General features: G+C 39.3%; 1 protein-coding gene across 4 annotated transcripts in view; it reads right to left on the reverse strand.

Moving 5' to 3' along the window:
- The window catches only part of znf608 (zinc finger protein 608), a 50,465-nt gene that overhangs the window by 20,064 nt on the left and 7,931 nt on the right, over positions 1-22,470 (reverse strand). For all 4 annotated transcript variants that reach the window (XM_023343908.1, XM_023343907.1, XM_023343906.1 and 1 more), the window contains exon 2: positions 3,544-3,814. In XM_023343908.1, coding sequence (XP_023199676.1) covers positions 3,544-3,814 — 271 coding nt within the window. The remainder of the gene's footprint in view (positions 1-3,543; positions 3,815-22,470) is intronic.

The raw sequence follows: 22,470 nt of genomic DNA on the forward strand, positions 1-22,470 counted from the left end.
GTGGCAGTTTAACCGTCTGTCACACTGAAGACGCTCCTCAGTTAGAAATGTGGCTTCCCCAGAACAAAACACCTGGTGACTCTATGAAAAGTGTCTTCTACAGCTAAAAAGAAAATAAAAATAAATTGTGTGTTAGCATCTTTCAAGCCAGAGAAGGTTTCCCTCGTCGCTCTGACAAGCTGAAGCTTCATCAGGTCTGAAAGTGACACAGTTTCTATTTTTACTCTTTTACTGGGAAGAAACCAAAACACTGGATGTCAACATCAGGGCGTCCAAAGAGCAGATCCACAACTCTAAACACTTCATGGTCTGTTTCCTGTTTTTATTTCTTTACAGCCTTTATTATTTTGGAAGTAAAGATTCTAGAACCCCTTCAGTTATGAACGATGTGCAGCAGTAGTTCATTTATAACAAAACAATATTTAGGACATTTCTGAGCTCCGAAAGTCAAAAAGAGAAAAGAACATTTGAGATTAATCTCTTAAATTTTCAAGAAAAAACTTTAACATTTTTCAACAGTTTTAAACTAAATATTTCATAAGAAATCTAATGAAATATTCAAATATGTAGCTAGCTCTGCGCTATCTATATATGCAGCTAGCTGTGCGCTATCTATATATGCAGCTAGCTGTGCGCTATCTATATATGTAGCTAGCTGTGCGCTATCTATATATGCAGCTAGCTGTGCACTATCTATATATGTAGCTAGCTGTGCGCTATCTATATATGTAGCTAGCTGTGCGCTATCTATATATGTAGCTAGCCCAGAGCTAACTAAATATTTAGGTCAGAGCTAAAAGTTTTGTTTGTAAATTAAGTTTTGCCTCGAATTAAAAGCTTTGCTTCAATCTAAATATTTAGCATGTTAACTACACAGTTAGCTACCTAACCATATATTTTATTAGCAAGCTAAATACTTAATATTTAGCTAGCTCTGAGCTAACTAGCTTTGTAGCCAACCCAGAGTTAACTAAATATTTATCTGACTCAGAACTAATTGTTTAGTTTATAAACTAAGTTGTTAAAATTGTTACTTCAAGCCAAATATTTACCTTGCTAATGATTTTTCCGTTTATTTCTCGGAGGTCAAATCAGATTCTAGCTGACTGAGTCTCCAGCATCCAGACAGACAGTCTGAGGTTGAAGCCAATTCCTGTTTGATTAAAGATCCTCAGTCTGAACTCCTGCAGAGAGGAGGAAGAAGAGCAGCTCTTCATCTCCTTTCTGTCTGTCCAATTAGTATTCAGTTTAATTAACATGCAACCTGCATCCCCCCTCCCAGTCGTATCTATCCCTCCACCACCAAACAATTATCCTGGAGCTGCAGGCAGAGAATCTGTCCCTCCATCCAACAGCATGAATGAAAAAAAAAACTTTTCCTTCAGTTTTTTTATTTTAAATGATCCAACTTTCCTGCCATCTTTTATAAACACAATATATAAATACAAATATAAATACAATATATTGTATTTATTTGTTCAAACTGGTAGTGAGACTTGATTACATTTTTTTTGATCAACTTAACTGTGATTAATCATCACATTTTAAAATTATAATCATGTGTCCACCACATACAGTAAGCAACAGTTCAAAAATCATTTTTGCTGCTAAATTGTTGAATAAATAAACATGTTAGCTCAACAGTAAATATATTTATTGTTTATAATCTGATATTCAAACATTAGATTGGAGGGAAATGTTAGAAATTCAGCTTTCCGGTGTTTTAGAAACTTCTTTAGACATGTGGACACTAACATTAGCATTAGCATCTGTGCTGCTGCTACATGTTAGCACTGAGATGCTATTTTAGGTTTGAGTAACTTCACTGATTGGCTAACTTGGTTTAGCACAACTTGAACACTACAATAGTGTTTTCCAGCGTCCAATCAGATCCATTCAGAAGCAGAGATTCACCCCCTGCAGACCCTAAAGAAGCAGCTTGCTGTCTTACTGTCATCAGAGGCTATGCTAACTAGCCTTAGCATTTACAACAGGCTCTGCTAACTGTAGCATGGCATAGACGGAGCGTAAATAACAACATTAAGCCCCGCCCCCTGGCTCTGATTGGTTGTTTCAAGTTAAGGCAGAGTCATCAACTTTTTCACAGATATTGTGTCTCATATTCTGTCATGACATGGTGACAGTTTTCAACAAATACCTAGAACATATATTTTATAAAATACTGCAGCTCTAATATAATCTAAAACATTTTCCCTAAAAAACAGTTTATAATGAATAAAGTTAAATAAATGACTTGGATGATTAAAGAGTTTTTATTTCTCACCCAATGATTGCTTCTCACCATTTCTATTTGTCTGATTGATCCACATTTAGGAACTTCAGTTGTCATTTTTCTGTTTAAGAAATATTAGCTTCATTATTGATGCTTAATCTGAGTTAACTACCTAAATTTTGAGCCTTTTTTCACTCCATAAAACTTAATCTAAGAGCCTTTTTGACCCCGGTTGAAGACAGGAGACATATTTTCCCTTTTTATTTCTGTTTCTGTTTTGCCTCTTCCGCGTTAATTAACGCTGGGCTGGGATTCAAACGCTTCTCCCCACTAAAACCAGCAGCCAGCATCAGAGGCTCGGCGGCTGGCAGAGCGAGACGAGGCGGAGATTTATTCATTACGCCTCCGTGGAGAGGCGCGGCGTCCTCGTTAACGGGAAATCAAAGCGCCCGGCGCCCGGATCAGCCGGTGAATCATCTGCCCATCTGATCCGCAGCCCAGCAGTCCCACGGTACCGTTTTGCACTGTTGGACTGGATCTGGTTCTGCTTTTCTTCTCCATTTGAACCGAAAGGCCTCTCTGGAGGATTCCCGCTCCACACTGAGACAGATTTGGGTTATTTTTCCAGGTTTTTTTTAAAGTGCAAATAAACTGAAAAACCTGGAACAGAAACAGGCCTCATGTTTTCTTCTTGGAGCATTTTAAACCCCCACAAACACACTCTTCAATTCATTAATTCATTAATTAAGCGAGTCTCTGAAAGAGCAAAAATAATGTTTAAATATTCAGTTTTTAAAATGGTAAAGAAAAATCTGTCACTGATTATATTTTTTATTTTTTGATTGAGGAATCAAAATATTTTCTGATTTCCTGAGAAAATCACCAAAAATATAGAAAAATCAAAGAATCCAGATCAGAAAGGTTAAAAAAAGGAAAATGCTGAGTCAGCGGTTACCATGGAGATTCCCTCCATTATGGCAGTGTTGCCAGATTGGGCGGGTTTCTGCTTAGTAAAGTTTAGTAAAGTTTCCCAGACATCTCTGTTGCAAAATTAAATTAAAATCACAAATATTGACTTTTACTAAAGTCTGAATTGTTTGATTGACTTTGGTGCCGGATTCTGCAGGTTCTGCTTTCTGCTTTTGAAGACGTAGGACTGAATGAAAAGGTTTGGGCTGGTTGTTAAAATATTAATATACTTTGAAATATAGAATCTGTTGAACATGACATTATTTATGATTATTAATCGGTTAATCGCGTGTCCGTGTTGCTTCCAGCCATAGATGTAAAGTTTCCAGAACATTCCTGACCTTCTTCCGTCTCGTGCCAGACGATTCCCTCCAGGTTGACGCTGGTTCCGGGCTGACAGGGCCCCAAGGAGGCCGGGTCCCCGTCCGCCGGGCCCGGAGCGCCTCCGTCCTGCGTGTTGGTGCCGACGGACCGCGTCCGGACCGTTAGAGGCTTGGGGTTGGAAGTGGGCAAGGCCGGAGAAGAGAACGAGGGGACAGAGGGCAGGGAGGATCCGGGGGCCCCGGGGTGGCCTGGAGCCGGGGGGGCTGGGACTGTGAACATGGGGTCCATCTGAAATAAAAAAACGCTTTCATTAGATTCATAACGAAGGTTTCTGATCATTTAAATGGGATTTTTCTTCGGTTGTACAGTACGGAAGAGCATTAGGGCCACTGAAAAAAAAAAGAATTCTGACTTTTTTCTCAAAATTCTCAATTTAATTTCAGAATTTGACTTGTAACCTGAAATTACTGACTTTTTTCTTGAACTTCTGACTTTTTCCCAAAATTGTTGATTTAATTTCCAAATTCAGATTTTTTTTAAATTCTGACTTTAATTTCAAAATTTTCATTTTAATTTCAGAATTTGACATTTTTCTCAAACTTATGACTTTTTCCACACAATTCTGACTTTAATTTCATAATTCAGGCCTTTTTGCTTCTTTTTTTTTTTAAATTTTGACTTTAATCTTCTGAGAACAAAGTCAGATCTCTTTTAAAGTGTCCCTAATCCTTTTCCGTAGAACAGAACATATTTTAAAAGACACATTTTCATTAAATGTGGCATTAATTAAATCTTCCACATTTCTTCAGTTATTAACTTCATATTCCTGATCTTTTTCTCCTTTCTCTGTCAGTCATGAGTGGAGGAATCCTGACAAGGCAAACTTTTCTCTGGTCTCATGCAAACAGGAGGATTAAATTTATCTGAACATTTTAAAAGAAGTGACTTGAGTCACTGAGCAAAAATAATGAAGGTGAGAATAAAGTTCATCAGCTTTATTATAAAGAAAAAAGGAATAAGTTGCTGTTAACTCAAGGACACTGTTCTATAAACTGCAAAGTATTAAATGAATGAAAGATTTTTTATATCCTTTAATAAGAAAAATTATATATATAAATATATATATATATATATATATATATATATATATATATATATATACAAATTAGAAAGCCACTCTATTAATACAATTATTAAAGTTTGTTGTAACAGAAAGTTCCTCTCGAGTTTAAATCATAATATTTGGTGTTTTATTTTGAGATATTTCTATTTTTACAGACTGTCTAGTCGCGACTGAAGCTTAATAAAACCCCGAACAACGTTTTCAGCCTTTCAAACAGTCATAACTATCATTATCACCATGGCAACATGTAATGAAATCCTCGTCACCGGCGGCTTCCAGCGCTCAGGTCTTATCACCAGCACTTATTATGAGAACAATTACAACCGCTGCAGGGAATAAGTCTGCTGAGAGAGCAGCGGCGGCGTCTTCTCACCATCATCACGACTTAATAAAGATTACAAGCCTGACAGAAATCTCGCTGCATTTGTTCTTGAGTGATTTAAAGACCCATGAAGGAAGCCTTCGTCACAAATCAGGTCCGGCGCTCAGAGCTGCTCCGAGGTTTCCCAGAAAAAGAAGTCGAGTCTCTGTTGTCATTATGAGGATCAATCAGTGGCTCACATGTCTCCTTACATCTGACAAGAGGAAATCTCTCATTTCCTCAGCAGGAAAAACAAAAGACTTCAGATTACTTTTTGTTTCAACAGCAACAAAGATTTTCTTCATAATGATTTAACCATTAAAGTCCGTCATAATGATGCAACATTACATGGTTCTGTAACATATATTCATCTGAAAGGAAAAACTTTTCACCCAAAACTCTTCTGGATTCTCTGATAAACAGATTAAACATACATCTGTCTACTTTAATCGGATTAATCGATGATTAAAATAATCAACTCATTTAGTAATCAACTAATTACTAACTGGAGACGCAACACATTGAGAGCAATAAATAAACCAAAACTACACAATAAATATCACATTTTGATGTTAGAAGTTTATTTTACTACAAATGATCAACTAGAGGAATGTTATATTCTTCTTTTTAGACAATAAGGTGCTTATTTTCTGATTTAAAAAAGAATTTAATTATTTGTTTATTTGCGTCTTTTAATGTCTAATTTTGTACGAAAAGTCTTAAGCGACTACAACTGAGTACATTTTCAATATGTTTGAAGAAAAAACATATTTTTTACATTTTATTTTGCAGCCATAAAAATCATTTTCGCAATTTGCCAAAAAAAACAACATTAAATCTACATATACTTGAGTGTTTTTTTAATTTAAAATGTAAAACCAGAGGCAAAGCTGTGAAAACATCTCTGGTTTCCTGCAGCTTTATCAGCTAGTTTAATACAAGAAACAACTGATTTGGACTTTATCATTTTTCCTCAGTATCAGTGATGTTTACTTTTGGCTTAACTTTGAAAAATAATTGTTTTAGCTGCACGAATCAATGCTTCGAAAGCCATCATTAAGAGCTTTTAATCCAGGGATATTGAGAAGCTGCGTGCTGCTCTAAATTTATGTAAAATCCTTCCCAGGCTCTGCAAATTTACAATTCTAAACAGCAATAAAACAAAAGGTATTAATTCCTCTGTGATTCTTGAAACAACCTGTTCACTCCCACACAGCTGCTGACAAACACCTCCAAAGACGTCTTCCACAAATTCACAGAGCAAATTAACAACAAAAACAAAAAACTCTGGATCCCCGGCGGTTTTTGAAGCTTTGCTTTCTGCAAACATGCTGAACAAAACGGCAGGAGTGATCGGCTGAAACAGCCACACAGAAAACTGACGATAGAAACACGAAGCTGCTCCTGGGAGAGAAAAACAAAACGCCAAATTCAACAAGTTTCTCATTTTAAAGAGCAGAAATACTATAAAATAGGTGGTAATGTGCAACAAAGTGTGTTTCTTCATAATCACTACAAAATCAGTTATTATCCTTTTTCTCTACTAACGAATGTATGGAGCGCTGAAACTGCCAAAATTAAAGACTCTAAATGTACAAATGAATAATAAACAAAGGTAACCAGAGTAATTATTTTTTTTCACATTATGATTTTATTTGTTAAGGAAAAATAAGCTATTCAAACCAACCTGACCCTCTGGCCCTTGTTGGGCCCCGCTATGGTTTGATTGATTTTACTTAAATTGGACATTAACAAACGTACAATGTTGTCACAAATAAACCAGATTTAGCACAATTCTAATTTACATCCATAGTTCCATAAACAGACAAGACACAAACAGTCATAAATTTTACTAAATAAATATATACACCATTAATATATACAGTATACATACATTTATATATATATATATATATATATATATATATATATATATATATATATATATATATATATATATATAGTCAACAAAAACCTTTGTAAGAGGTTCATAACAAAACACTAATGCTTTTTACATGTTTACAAAACTATGTCTGCCATAAAAATAATAACTAACATATGAAATTCCTCAAAGGTTCAATGATCACAAGCCAAACATTAAGCTTCTCCTTAAAGTAGAGCTCCCTCTACTGGTAACAGGCAGAACTGAACTCCAGTCCGTTTGCCTACAAAGTCCAGTTCACTTGGGGAAGTGTGAATGTGAAATTGAACTGTGGTCCGTCTACAAACCTCAGTCTCGGTTTGGTTGAAGTGAACTGTGGCGCGGACAGCAGACCGCTCCGAAAGGCATTCTGGGTAAATACAACCAAAACTAACATGCTAGCCTAGCGCTAGCAAGAGAAATGGCTGATGGTCTTTTAGTCAAAGACAAAAGAGAAATCCTACAACCATTAAAATCCAGTTTTGTTTAGATTTGGTGAAGAAGGAAGTTGCGCTCAGTGTCGTTTCCTGTAGTGGTTCTTGGTGCAGCGCCCCCACAGGGGAGGAGGAGAACAGGTTGCTCAACTAGTTTGGAAACCAAGTCTACCAGACTAGGATGTTTTCACACCTGATAGTCTGGTGGACTTGGTTGGATTGGGGACCAAAATTGCAACATGTTTCACATTTTCAGCTGGTGCAGTTCACTTTCACGCCACACTGTGTCTAACAATCCAAATCCTTTGAAAAACCTGTTCCAATCCTCGCCTGTGGGGGCGCTGCACCAAGAACCACTGAAGGACACAACATGAAAACCTCAGAAGAGTCCACTTGGCATTCACATGTGAATTTGAACTGAACCAGAGTCAGCCGAACCATACTGAGGTTTGTAGGCTGACCTGGAAATTATAGCAACAGTTCTCTTCCTATCAACCTCGGCTGATATCTTTGTTTGTTTTTATGACAGCAGCGAAGGAGGCGGCAGCGTGATCTAAACTTCTGACTTCAAAGAAAAAAATATTGCTGTCATAATTCTGGATTTTAGCAAATGATAAGTGGATAATCTTCTTCTGATGAATCCATTAAATTCTACTCATGTTGACACCATCAGGTTGTTTGTGTTCTTCTCCAGGATTGTGCTGAAAGTGTGTGAAGGTTTATATCCCTGCTGATGCTTTCAGCTTTGCAGACATTGATTTATTTTTTCCCCTTTCATGACTTTCTAACATCTTGTGTTGTAAACTCGTTGGCATTTCTGCACAACAAAAAGACAAAGAGAAACCCAACTCCCAACTAAACCACGCAGGAGCGCCAGGTACACAAAGACCCAAACAAATATAAAAGATGCATGGACCCTGAAGCTGTGCACAAGCACACAGCCGTCTTCTTCATTTTGCCTGAAATCAATATCGACCCTCCTCTTCCTCACCGAATCCATTCAGACAGTAAAATGTGTTAATCTATAATGTTATAAGTGCTATTCTCCTCCAAAGCTCCCCTAAAGCTGAATTTGCTTTCATTTGTTTGATGAAAGCAAACAAATGGACAACATTTATTTTAAACCAGGGAAGTCAAAGTGTAGCCTGCTAGTGACATGTTCCCACACCGACCACAGGGTGGCGGTAATGTTCCACGTTTAACAGAGAACCTGCAAAACAATCCAAAAACAAACATTTTAACAAACCGCCTGTCTCAAACTGCCATCATAATTTCATTATTAAAGAATTTATTTTTATGGCCTTCCTGTAATAATAACAATATCACATTCATATGTTTATCAAAAGTGCCTGTGTGTGCCTCAGGGTTATTCCACCAGGCTTCTGCTAAACTTACTAACATGCTGAAAAGGTCATTCAAAGCTCTGATTTGTAGCATCGCTGCGATTTAATCGGCATTCAAATGCGACTCCAGAATTTGGTCACGACTCCCTCGCTTCCAGTAATGGTGAGAATCACCATGGCAACCACAGACTCAGCATTTTCTTTTTCTTGTGCCCTTACATGAGTTTTCTGTCTGTATTTTAAGGGATGATTCCCACCTGTTCAGTCCAGTTTGTTTGAGGAGGAATGCTAATCGTACCAACAAAGCTAACTCTGGTCCTCCTACCAGCCTCAGTCTCGGTTCGGTTCTGTTGAAGTGTTCTTCAAAGCTCTCCAAGAGAAGCTGTTTGAATGCACATGTGAACGCCAAACGGACCAGAGTCCGCTCCAAATACAGGAAGTGGACTACAGCGCAGGGCATTCTGGGTAAATACAACCAAAACAAAGGCGTTAGCGGGAGAAATGACTCCTTTAGCTGCTCTAATCTGAAAACAACAGGAAGTGGTCGTAGTTTCTGTGATTTATTTCCTTCACGGCTTGATCTATAAGTACAGTTTAAAGGGCATCAATTTTATAAAAAGGTGAATTCATCATCCTTTCATAAACTCATCTTCACCGTTTAAAGTGTGATTCTCCAGTTGAAGGCGGAGGTGGGAAAAATCTGCTGCAGTTGGAGCGAAGCGGCTCCTCTGGCGCTCCGTGTCGAGGTTGAATAACAAAGAGCCGTCCTAACGGGCGAGCGGAGCCGGTTCTACCCAAATTAATCAGGAGAGGGAGGCTGAGCGGCGGGCGTCAGGGGAGCCAGCTGAGTTTTCCATTAATTCTGCCTCTAAAATCTATAATTAAACAAAGACACACTGTTTCCACTCTGTTTTTCTGCCTTTTTATTTCGTCTTCAATCACATTTTTATGCACTAAAGATGACAGACGATTGTATTTGTGCTCAGAAATGCAGGCAGAGATTTATTCAGTCCAATGATGTAATTATTCATAAATCGTTCATTTTTCCCCTCACTACATTCATCATCTTAATCCAGCTGCACTAATGTTTTCTTTCCTTTGTTCTGCAGTCATTTTCTATGTTGACTGGATTTGTTGTACTCCGTTGTTTTTGTTCTTCCTTTTCATCATTTTTCAAACCTTCTTTTCCATTATTCTGATTCTTTGTTGTTTTACTTTGCTTCCATTAAACTTGTCTTCTTATCTTTTCCCATCATTTACTTTCATCATTTATTTCTAATTTTCAACTAAATTCAGACTCTCGTCATGTTTGAGTCCCTTTAGCCAAATCTGTCCCCTCATTTCCTTCTACTGTCCCTCCAGAAGGTATTCACACCCCTCCACTTCTTGTCACAATAATCGTTTATTCTAAGACAGATTTAAGTGCAGTAAATGTTGCAGTTTTGGTCCCAAATCCAAGTCCACACCAGACTATCAGGTGTCCGGTGGACCTTGTCAAGAAAATCCGAGCTCATCCCACTTCCCCATGCTGGAGATTTTAGTTTAACAGTAATAATAAATAAAGTTATCTTTAAAATGAATCACTCAAGTGACATCAAGGCCCAACAGTAGACTTAAGTGTCAATAAAGTTAGTTTAACAGTAATAATAAATAAAGTTATCTTTAAAATGAATCACTCAAGTGACATCTAGGCCCAACAGTAGACTTAAGTGTCAATAAAATAAATCTGGTTGTGTGTGTTGTTTTTGTCTCATGCAAACTTTGCTTTAATTCTACTTTTTTCTATCTAATCATAAGAAATCATAGTCAGTCAGAAAGAGTCATTAAACAAGAAAAGCAGGTTTCCTGGAAAAAGAGGAAGTAAGTTCCAGCCTGCAGATTTATAAAAAATAGCTGAGACTATTTCTTATTTTAAATCATGAAAGTTTTAAAGAATGAAATCTAAACATTTTGGTAATTTGATAAGGTTCAAAGTAAAATACTTATATTAATATTGGTTTACTTGTAATAATATTTACACGAACATTTGTGGGAACACTTACAAGAAAAACAAGTAACTGTAACTTTAGTATTAAATAATTAGAATCATGGATTATTCTTGGTTTCTTTTCAGAAAAACATCTGTAATAACTCACATTAAGATTATAATAAGTATAATTAATAAGTTATGGTTATAAAATCATAAATGAATGATAAATCAGAGAAGCTGAAGAAAATAAATGTGATATAAGTTATGGTTATAAAATTATAAATGAATGCTAAATCAGAGAAGCTAAAGAAAATAAATGTGATATAAATGTGATTTTGACATTGAACTTGAAATGGTGTAAAAGGTGTAACTGCAATTAAACATCACTGATATGTTGGAGGTAGAGAGTAGGTGAAAGGTGAAAGGCAAGGAACTAACAGGAGAGCAGAGATGATCAACGCCTTATTTAGAGAGTAGGTGAAAGGTTGTGCAGGCAATGGACAGGAGGTTGAGCAACTCTGAGACATTAGCACAGACATCAGGACATAATGTCTGTAAGACAGTGATGGATATGAGATCAGCAGTCAGCCAATGAAACAAGCCCAGCAACAGTGCTAGCCAAAGAAACCCTATAAAAGGTGAGTGCAAAAGAGGAACCGTTCGTTGGATCCTCCGGGCAGCTTCGAGCCAAGAGATGGACAAAGAACTCTGCAGCTGAAGAAGAGCCGGGGCCACGGAGCCGAAGACTGTCCGGCCATGGGGACCAACCCGTCAGCCCTACAACCTGTGGCTTCAAATCGCACTTCTCTCATCGGCTGGGTTCAGACCCCAAAGACAAAGATGAAGACAAAGGCAAAGACAAAGAAGAAGAACTGGTGCCTTCCTTCCTGCCAGCACCAAGTCCTGTGTGACCTCACCATCCATGCGGAGAAGAAGCTCATCAGACCTACAGAGATCCTGGCCTTCATCGATCAACATCTTCCTCCTGCTGCAACACCTTCTTCATCATCAGACCTGCGGAGATCCTGGCCTTCATCGATCGGCGTCTTCCTCCTGCTGCAGCACCTTCTTCGTCGTCGTGCCAGGTCTGGGGTTCGAGGCGCCAGGCTCCGTCCGTCTCTCTCAAAGGTTCCTTTTTTAGTTTTCAGTGTCAGCAGTAGGGAAAGATAGACTAGATGATTGATTTTACTTATTTGATTATTTCTGCTACTGAATTAAGCTATACTGACCCTTGCAAAAATGCCTTACTAATAAAATATTTAGCATAAAGAAAATCTAAAAGATGTTGTGGACATTCAGTTAATGAGTCACCTTAAAGTTCTTTGATGGTTGTAAAATAGCTGTGATGTTTGATTCTGGAGAGGAAGAAGTGGAAAATGTTTTATAGGTTGCTGGTAGCCCATATTTAAAACAACATCCTTGGGACTCGCCCGAGTCACTAAAACCTACCTGGTTCAATAACAAATGCAAGTTGTAAAATAGAGAACGAGCGACCGTTAACAGGTGTGCTCTGTGAAACTAGTTGGCTGTAGGCTGCTCAGTCTGGCTAATTCACAGGGGGAAGCAGGGTGGGACACCTGGATGTAGGCCGTTAAAAATCAGGCGAATCGTTTCTCGAAACCAGCTTAAACAGAGTTTACTTCAGTTCTGGACAGGGTAAATCCCGGCAGATTTAGGAAACTCAATTAACCCGTTAGATGGAGAGCTGGTAGCACATCTCCCCTCTCAGAAGAGGAAGCAGAGAGTGAGACAGTAGAGACAGAAAGGAGGGGGGGGGTGTTGCGCAACAACAAGTGGCGCCCAACGTGGGGCCCAGACTAACAGAGTAGGAGGGCCCTATGCCAAGTCAGTAAAAACAGATGTGAGGATCTGAATAGCTCACTTGGTTTGTTAACTCTTAGGGAATAGAGTTAATGGTGACTGATAAGGCCGTCAGTCACAACCCTTGCAGTAACTGTATGGCATACAGGTGAGGGAAAGCTTCTACTGAGGATAAATGACCGGATCCAGACAGTGAAGCTAGTAGCCAACATAGTCTAGACCCATCCCTGCTTGAAGGCTAAAGAGAGGCTTTGGGGGATAGACAACTCGAACCGACAGAGAGACGGAGTGATGGATGATCACTTCGAGGAGGAAAATCTGGGGAAGAAACCGGAGGAAGCCGGCCGCCCAGATCGTTTGGAAAATGAGGAGAACTCAACAGAACTGCATCAACTTTCTGCACAGCTACCCAGGGCACCCAGGACAGCGGATGGAAGGTTTGTTCATCAAGAGCACAGTCCCATGGGGTTCAGTCTGCATGGATGTAGCAGAGCCAATGGGGACAACAGGAAAGAGAGGTGAGAAGTACCTCTTGGTGCTGATGAACACAGTGACAACTGCTAGAAGAGCAGGTCTTCCCCTGCAGAGGAACTCCGTTCACGTCACAGAAAGCAGGGAGGCGAAGACACTTCTCCTTTTTGCTCAGAGAAGAAAAAGGGAAGTTGCAGCTCGAAGTGTCACTGAAAGCAGGGCAGAGAGTTTGGATTAAAGCTCAAGATCGGCCTGCAACTACGGTGATCAAGCTGAGATTCAACGCCCAAGATTTTGTAAAGCAAGTACTGAACTTCAACACAGTACTACTGATGAAGAAAGGGGTCCACGAGGAAGCAGTGCTTAAGCCAGTTCTTAGCTACAGCGAACCAGAACATTACGAGAAGATGGCCAGAGAATCAAGCACCATGCCATCCTACAGTAGACTGGCCACTATTACAGGAAGGTTGCCGTTCAAAGAACAACTTCAAGGCTTTGGACTGGGAGGGCCGTGAAGAAATTGGACTATGCTAAAGAAGAACTCCTGTCACAACCTGATGGATTAAAATGGAAAAGGATCATGATTACGTATAAAGCATCATGATGCTTATGCTTTTTGCTTTGCTCTGCTGAACAGCCAGAATTTTTTTTTTTGTTTGAGGCCTTCTGTCTCAGCCCATCTTCCCTAAAGAATCATCCCACATCCTGAAGAACTGACAGTTCATCCAGCGAAGGTTCCTGTAGAAGAATCAAAGCGATCCAAGTTTTCTTCGACATTCATCACCTCATGGGGGAAATCAAAACTCCAAGGAGGGGGTGTCAAGAGAAGTGGAGTTTTGATGACTACACTGAGCCCTCTGTGACAACTGAGGATGAAGAATCTGCATCTTCACATCCCAGACGAACATCTTCTCTTTCCAGGGGATGAGGACGGCGAACTGCAGGAGGGTGATGGACTCCCAGCATGTGAAAGGTCTGACCTCGTGGAGGGGGTGTCAAGAAAATCCGAGCTCATCCCACTTCCCCATGCTGGAGATTTTAGTTTAACAGTAATAATAAATAAAGTTATCTTTAAAATGAATCACTCAAGTGACATCAAGGCCCAACAGTAGACTTAAGTGTCAATAAAGTTAGTTTAACAGTAATAATAAATAAAGTTATCTTTAAAATGAATCACTCAAGTGATATCTAGGCCCAACAGTAGACTTAAGTGTCAATAAAATAAATCTGGTTGTGTGTGTTGTTTTTGTCTCATGCAAACTTTGCTTTAATTCTACTTTTTTCTATCTAATCATAAGAAATCATAGTCAGTCAGAAAGAGTCATTAAACAAGAAAAGCAGGTTTCCTGGAAAAAGAGGAAGTAAGTTCCAGCCTGCAGATTTATAAAAAATAGCTGAGACTATTCTTTATTTTAAATCATGAAAGTTTAAAGAATGAAATCTAAACATTTTGGTAATTTGATAAGATTCAAAGTAAAATACTTATATTAATATTGGTTTACTTGTAATAATATTTACACGAACATTTGTGGGAACACTTACAAGAAAAACAAGTAACTGTAACTTTAGTATTAAATAATTAGAATCATGGATTATTCTTGGTTTCTTTTCAGAAAAACATCTGTAATAACTCACATTAAGATTATAATAAGTATAATTAATAAGTTATGGTTATAAAATCATAAATGAATGATAAATCAGAGAAGCTGAAGAAAATAAATGTGATATAAGTTATGGTTATAAAATTATAAATGAATGCTAGATCAGAGAAGCTAAAGAAAATAAATGTGATATAAATGTGATTTTGACATTGAACTTGAAATGGTGTAAAAGGTGTAACTGCAATTAAACATCACTGATATGTTGGAGGTAGAGAGTAGGTGAAAGGTGAAAGGCAAGGAACTAACAGGAGAGCAGAGATGATCAACGCCTTATTTAGAGAGTAGGTGAAAGGTTGTGCAGGCAATGGACAGGAGGTTGAGCAACTCTGAGACATTAGCACAGACATCAGGACATAATGTCTGTAAGACAGTGATGGATATGAGATCAGCAGTCAGCCAATGAAACAAGCCCAGCAACAGTGCTAGCCAAAGAAACCCTATAAAAGGTGAGTGCAAAAGAGGAACCGTTCGTTGGATCCTCCGGGCAGCTTCGAGCCAAGAGATGGACAAAGAACTCTGCAGCTGAAGAAGAGCCGGGGCCACGGAGCCGAAGACTGTCCGGCCATGGGGACCAACCCGTCAGCCCTACAACCTGTGGCTTCAAATCGCACTTCTCTCATCGGCTGGGTTCAGACCCCAAAGACAAAGATGAAGACAAAGGCAAAGACAAAGAAGAAGAACTGGTGCCTTCCTTCCTGCCAGCACCAAGTCCTGTGTGACCTCACCATCCATGCGGAGAAGAAGCTCATCAGACCTACAGAGATCCTGGCCTTCATCGATCAACATCTTCCTCCTGCTGCAACACCTTCTTCATCATCAGACCTGCGGAGATCCTGGCCTTCATCGATCGGCGTCTTCCTCCTGCTGCAGCACCTTCTTCGTCGTCGTGCCAGGTCTGGGGTTCGAGGCGCCAGGCTCCGTCCGTCTCTCTCAAAGGTTCCTTTTTTAGTTTTCAGTGTCAGCAGTAGGGAAAGATAGACTAGATGACTGATTTTACTTATTTGATTATTTCTGCTACTGAATTAAGCTGTACTGACCCTTGCAAAAATGCCTTACTAATAAAATATTTAGCATAAAGAAAATCTAAAAGATGTTGTGGACATTCAGTTAATGAGTCACCTTAAAGTTCTTTGATGGTTGTAAAATAGCTGTGATGTTTGATTCTGGAGAGGAAAAAGTTTAAAATGTTTTTAGGTTGCTGGTAGCCCAAATTTAAAACAACATCCTTGGGACTCGCCCGAGTCACTAAAACCTACCTGGTTCAATAACAAATGCAAGTTGTAAAATAGAGAACGAGCGACCGTTAACAGGTGTGCTCTGTGAAACTAGTTGGCTGTAGGCTGCTCAGTCTGGCTAATTCACAGAGGGAAGAAGGGTGAGACACCTGGATGTAGGCCGTTAAAAATCAGGTGAATCGTTTCTCGAAACCAGCTTAAACAGAGTTTACTTCAGTTCTGGACAGGGTAAATCCCGGCAGATTTAGGAAACTCAATTAACCCGTTAGATGGAGAGCTGGTAGCACATCTCCCCTCTCAGAAGAGGAAGTACGAGAGTGAGAGAGTAGAGACAGAAAGGAGGGGGGGGGGTGTTGCGCAACAACAACCTGGTTGAACTCGGGGCAGAATTTGAAGCATTTGTTCCTTTTCCAGCTGCTGCGGTTTGATTCCCACTGCACTGTTTCAAACCATCCAAACTAGCTGAGAAGCCGTTTCCCCTCCTCGTCTGTGGGGGCGCTGCACCAGGAACCACTGAAGGAAACGAAACTTCCTTCTTCACGAAATGCAAACAAAATTGGAGAGGCGTCAGATTTTAATGGTTGGAGGATTTCTCTTTTGTTTAGATAAAAAAAAAAAACACGAGTCATTTCTACTGCTAGTGCTAGGCTAGCACGTTTGATTTGGTTGCATTTTCCCAGAATGCCCTGGACGTTAGGCGCATTCACTCCAGCTTTGTTTAGTCCACCTCAAATCAACTCCAGTCTGTTGGTCTAGAAAGTTGGGTTGGTTTGTGGAGGAGCGAATCAGACCAAAAAACAAACTCCGGTCCGTCTACAAACCTCGATCTCGGTTCGGTTGAAGTGAACTCTGTTGCAGTTTGAGAGCAAATGTGAATGCCAAGTGGACTGGAGATCGCTCCAAACGCAGGAAGTGGACTACAGCATGGGGCATTCTGGGTAAATGCCCAGAATGCATTTACCCAGAATATGCAACTAAAACAAACGCACTAGCCTAGCGCTAGCGAGAGAAATGGCTTGTGGTCTTTCACCGAGCGCTAAAGAGAAATCCTCCAACCGCTACAATCTCACGCCACTCGTTTGTTTACATCTGGTGAAGAAGGAAGTTGTGCTCAGTGTCTCTCAGAGGTTTATGTGTCATTTTTCAGGTGTTCTTGGTGCAGCGCCCCCACAGGCGAGGAGGGGAACAGGTTGCTCAAAGGGTTTGGTTGGTTTGACTCAGAGCAGAGAAAGAAGCACAGCAGCTGGAGGTGGAACAGATGTTGCAGTTTTGTCCCTAATTGAATTGAATCTTCTGGGCTGTCATGTGTGAAAACAGAAGTGGTCTTCGGTCTGCTGCCGTTCACCAGATTTCACTTCAACAGAAACGAAGCATAAGTTTGTAGGCAGACCAGAGTTCGCCGTTTGGGTTCAGTTAATCATTCTCACCTCCAAAACGAACCGAACTTTCTGAACAAACGGACTGGAGATTAAACCAGATTAACGGTGTGAATGCTTCCTAAATGTCTGTTTTTGTCTTGTCATTATACGTTCCGGTCTGTTTCTCTTTACTTCATCATTACCGTTTTCTTTTTCTTGCCCTTCATGTATCATTTCCTCTTCGTCCCTCTTTCCCCTCTTTGTGCCCATCCTCTTCCTCTTCCTCCTCCCCTCCCATTAAACCCCTGAGTGAGCAGCCACACTCCTGTTCTTTTTACCAGACAGAAATCATCCCTGTCTGTCTTGTCGGGCTTCAGAAAGAGGAAGTGTGTGTGTGCGTGTGCGTGTTTTGAATGAATAGATGACTTTTTTCTCCTCCAGGGTTTTTCCGGCAGCCTCCTTCATCTCTGATCTCATGTTTTTAGTTTCCCAGCATCACGCAGACGCGCGCGCGCATATACACACACACACACATACACACACACACACCTTTGAATTGAAATTGAATGACAGGCTCTAATGGCATTTACACCAAACCGAAGGAAAAAACATCGGACGTTCCTCGTCGCCCTGATCATGATGTCTGCAGGCTGCCGCTCCACAATCAGCCCTTAGAAACAATTAAAGCGGCTGTGTGTGCGGTAAAGCGGCTGTGTGTGCGGTAAAGCGGCTGTATGTGCGGTAAAGCGGCGGTGTGTGCGGTAAAGCGGCTGTATGTGCGGTAAAGCGGCGGTGTGTGCGGTAAAGCGGCTGTATGTGCGGTAAAGCGGCTGTATGTGCGGTAAAGCGGCGGTGTGTGCGGTAAAGCGGTTGTATGTGCGGTAAAGCGGCTGTATGTGCGGTAAAGCGGCGGTGTGTGCGGTAAAGCGCCGCGTTTCCATGAAGACCAAACATCCGAGCCGACAGGCGTCACAAGCTGTCGGTGCTTTAATCAGGTTTACTGGGAGGAAATCTCAACCGGACAGGCTGAGGAGCCGCTGCTTCCAGAATAGCAACAATAAATGTTCTTCACACATCGGCGAACGACTGGGAGCAATTATCCCATAAAAGCCGAGCCGGCCCAAGGCATATGCGAGTTAAGCGGCTGCTAAGGGCCTCCAGTGCACCACCAAGGTTCCCCAAAAATCTAGCATGATATCTTTACTGTATATATGTTAATTAACACTCAATATTACTAATAGTTAGTAACTATAAGCTATAACACATGGAGCATTTAGTTTACAAGCTAAAAATTTAACTTTCAAATTAAATATTTAGTTTTGAACTCGACATTTATAAATGGAGAAATGACATAGTGAAAATATGACATATTTTCCTCTATGATAGGCTAAATAAACCACATTATTCCTGTTAATTTTTTACTGTGTAACTTTACAAAGGAAATCCTTCCTGCCACATGCCATCTCACTGTACAATAAAAGCTAAATCATTGTTCTGCACTAATCAGTCCAATTTTGCACAACTGCACTGTGGCACACTTGCTGTACATATATTTACATATACATACTGTTTCTGCATTTATGAATCTTTGCTAGGTCTGCTCTAAGCTGCTTTTTATATTAACAGCATGTCATATTTTATTCTTATTTTATTTTGTCTACAATTGCTACCCAGTGGTGGTTGTTGTGTGTCTTGTCTCTATGCTGCTGTAACTGCGAAATAATTTCCCTGCTGGGATGAATAAAGTAATTCTATTCTATTCTTCCAAATAAAAGGTTTATAGTCCATATAAATTCAGATTAGTACTGTAGATTATTAAAAATATATTATTTGGAAATAATCTCCATTTCGTGTGAAGGATTCCTTCTCTGGAAGCCAGAAATTGCTGAAAAGATGCTAAGAACGGATGAAGAAGCTCTGGAAGCAGCTGATGCAGCAGCTTCAGGTCGTAACTGAGGCTTTATTTTAAACTCTGCAGGTTGGTTAACCAACATGGCGGTTGGTCACATTTAGAGGAACTGGATGTGTGAGGAGATTGTGTGTTTTCAGGTGGGAGTGGATGCGTAGCAGCGGAGGGTCTGGTGAATGAGTGTGTGGGCGTACGGAGCCTTTTCACGCTAACAGCTAATGGACTCTCAGCTGCTGCTCTGAAAACACTCTGAAGCCACGTCGCCATTTGCTCCTCTGCTTGTTTTCCATCCCGTCTTTCATGAACGCTGCTGAGGAACGAGGTCAAACGGAAAATCATGAAAGAGTCAAGCTGATTAGTCAATCTGGCTGCGGTGGAGTTTGTCTGAAACGATTTAATCTGATGCGATAATGGAGAAAACCTGCGGAGCATTTTATATCTGACTGGAGAATTACAGACAAGCTGGAACATTTTAGCATTTATGCTCAAAGCAATTATCGGTTTGTTTTTTAAATATTTTTCACACTCAAAGATAATACTTACAGGCAATTTGCTAATTTTTTCTGATATTTCCAGGTAAATGTGGCCTTTTTATAGTGTAACTAATCCAAAAATCAACTTCTATTTTCTGATAAACTCACTGCAAAAACAAAAAAAGTCTTACCAAGTATTTCTGGTCTAGTTTATTGTAAAAGTATTTTACACTTAAAATGAGACAAAACTAAGTCATAAGAAACGTTCAGCAAAATATCAAAGCTTATTTTAAGCAAATATTTCATTAATATTGATGAAAATACTAGTTCCATTGGTATATCTTTTCACTTATGAGACAAATGTCTTGTTATAAGTGAAATAATCTGTCAATGAATCAAGTACTAATTCATCAATATTAAGGAAATATTGACCAAAAATAAGCTTTCATATCTTATTTTAAGTTATAAAAATATCATGCAGTAATTACGTTTTTTCGTTGACCAACATCAAAATCACCATTTCACATGAAACACGTTGGTCAATGATAAATTCATGATGTTTCAAAAGCAACTTTAAACGTTGTAGGTAAAGGATCTCAGTGTTTCGGCTGTTTTGAAGTTTTCTGGAAGTTTGTTCCAGATTTGTGGTGCTTAGAAACTGAATGCTGGCTCAGTGCTGCCCTCTTTGGGTTGAACAGTGGTATTACAGTCGAATTTTCCTATTGGTTACAACGTTGCAATAGGAAAGCTGTACGCCCCCTAGTGGCGAGACAGGAGTTGGAATAATCCCAGATATTCGAGTGTGGCCAGCGTTGCTCGGCAACAAGAAACCTTTTCGTTATAACGAGATATGAAAAGTTTCTGCTGTGAACAAACGTTTTGTAGCTGTTTTGCTAAAGTTCAAGGATAACAGAGAAACCATCAAAAAGGGCAAAATCTGCAGCAGAGATATGGGAAACATTCACACCCTTACTGATAATCATGTCGTGTGTGTGTGTGTGTGTGTGCGTGGGTGTGTGTGTGTGTGTGTGTATGTGTGTGTGTTGCTTGTTCACCACACAGTCTAAATTTGTCTAAATTAGACCAAAATTTAGATCAAGAACATCACAGCTTTTTTGTGTTTCTGTCTTTGAGTTTGTCAACATGGATGTTGAAATGTCCCACAATTATTAAACAGCCATAATCAATGTGTAATAGATAACAGCTCATTAAAGTCAATATGGAAAAGAAATTTTCCATATATTGTGGGGTTTTGTTTTGTAGAGGCCCCTTGCTGTTTACATCCAGAAACTTCCTGAATTGGCACAACGATGGAGGGAAAAACACGATTCTCAGTAGAACCGTTAAATAAATGAAACCTGGAGATGAAGCTTTTATTCTTTCAGTCTAGTTCACCACAGCAAAGGGAATAATAATCCAGAAATAGTGCACTATTTTCACTCTCTGTGTCAGTTATGCTACACACAGACTTGTTGCCATAACAACCGTCGACAGCGCTACTTCATGTTTCAAGATTCAACACTAAAAAACAAACATTCAGTCTGTTACAGTTTTATGTTTTTAGGCTTAATGTTTAGTTTGTGATTATTGATAAGTGATTGCTGTGGTGGATTAGCTACCACGGCTACTTGCTAAGCTAGCACTGCAGCGGTTGATTAGATACTGCTGCTATTAGCAGAGGTCGTGGCTTATTAGCTAATTTAAGCATCTGCTCTGCTGATGATCTGTCAGAGTTGTGTCACTTTTTTGTTTTTGTAACTGAACCAAAATGCATCGAATTCTGCAGCACATCTACAAGTTAAGGTCGTCAAAGTCAAGCTAGCATAGCTGCACTAGTCGCTATTTGTTTTCTTAATTAAATCCTGTCAAATCGATCAAGTTTTCAAAAGTTTCTGACAAGACAAAGCCCAAAGGAACTGTTCATTAGTCCTGGAGGATTTTACCGCAAAAAACTAAAAATAAACATTTATCAAAGATGAGATTGTGGTGCAACATTTTATCTAGTAATATATTATGACAAACATCAGATTAATAAAGTCAAAATATATTCGCTCATAAAAATATTCCACCACAGAACTACTTGCCAAAAAAAATCAAAAAGTATGAAGTGCTGTTTCTGCTAAAGGAACGTAATAATTATAGAATAGTGAATAAAAGTAAGATTTTTTTTAAAGTCAACATTTCTTTATGTATTTTGTATTATCGTCTGAGGGTTTCTGAAGGAGATCACCAGTCAGAAGCTGTTTGGAGGTCATGGTATGGAAACGTTACGGTTAGATAAAGTCAAATCTGACAGGAAGAGTTTCTGTTTTACTGTTACAACATTTCTTACTTACAATTTTTAGTTTTAATTAGATATAAATCTCATTAGAACAAGCTTTTCATCTTCTTATAAAGATAAAGTTTTCTTATTTCCAAGCTCTGGCAGTTAAATGTTTCTGTAAAATTAAAATTTTTACTTTAAAAAATGAGCCGAATCTCTTTCTGTGTAGTAAGTGGTAAAAATATTCCACTCTATAGAAACAGCCATAACCTTTTGACCTGTTAGAGGATTGCCAGTTAGCCTGAGTTTATTGTAAGCTCTGGAAAAGCTCGGCCGTTCATCAAAGTCTCGTCCAGCTCGACGGATCTTGTTAAATTCCTGTTTTTCAGGCGTTTCCTCCCATTAGAAGAGAAACAATCTACATCAGAAAACAGCGGAGAGATCGATGTCTTCAGCAAAGTACAAGTGATTGTTTTTAAAAATAAAACCTCAATTCCTGAGCTTCCCCTGTTAAATCTGCTAGTGTTAAACCTGAAGAGCTAAATTATATTCACAGGAGAGGTGAAAAGAGTTATTCAAAGGAAAGGAGAAAATACATTCTT

Source organism: Xiphophorus maculatus, chromosome 12 (assembly GCF_002775205.1).
Source record: "Xiphophorus maculatus strain JP 163 A chromosome 12, X_maculatus-5.0-male, whole genome shotgun sequence".
Taxonomy (NCBI): Eukaryota; Metazoa; Chordata; class Actinopteri; order Cyprinodontiformes; family Poeciliidae; genus Xiphophorus; species Xiphophorus maculatus.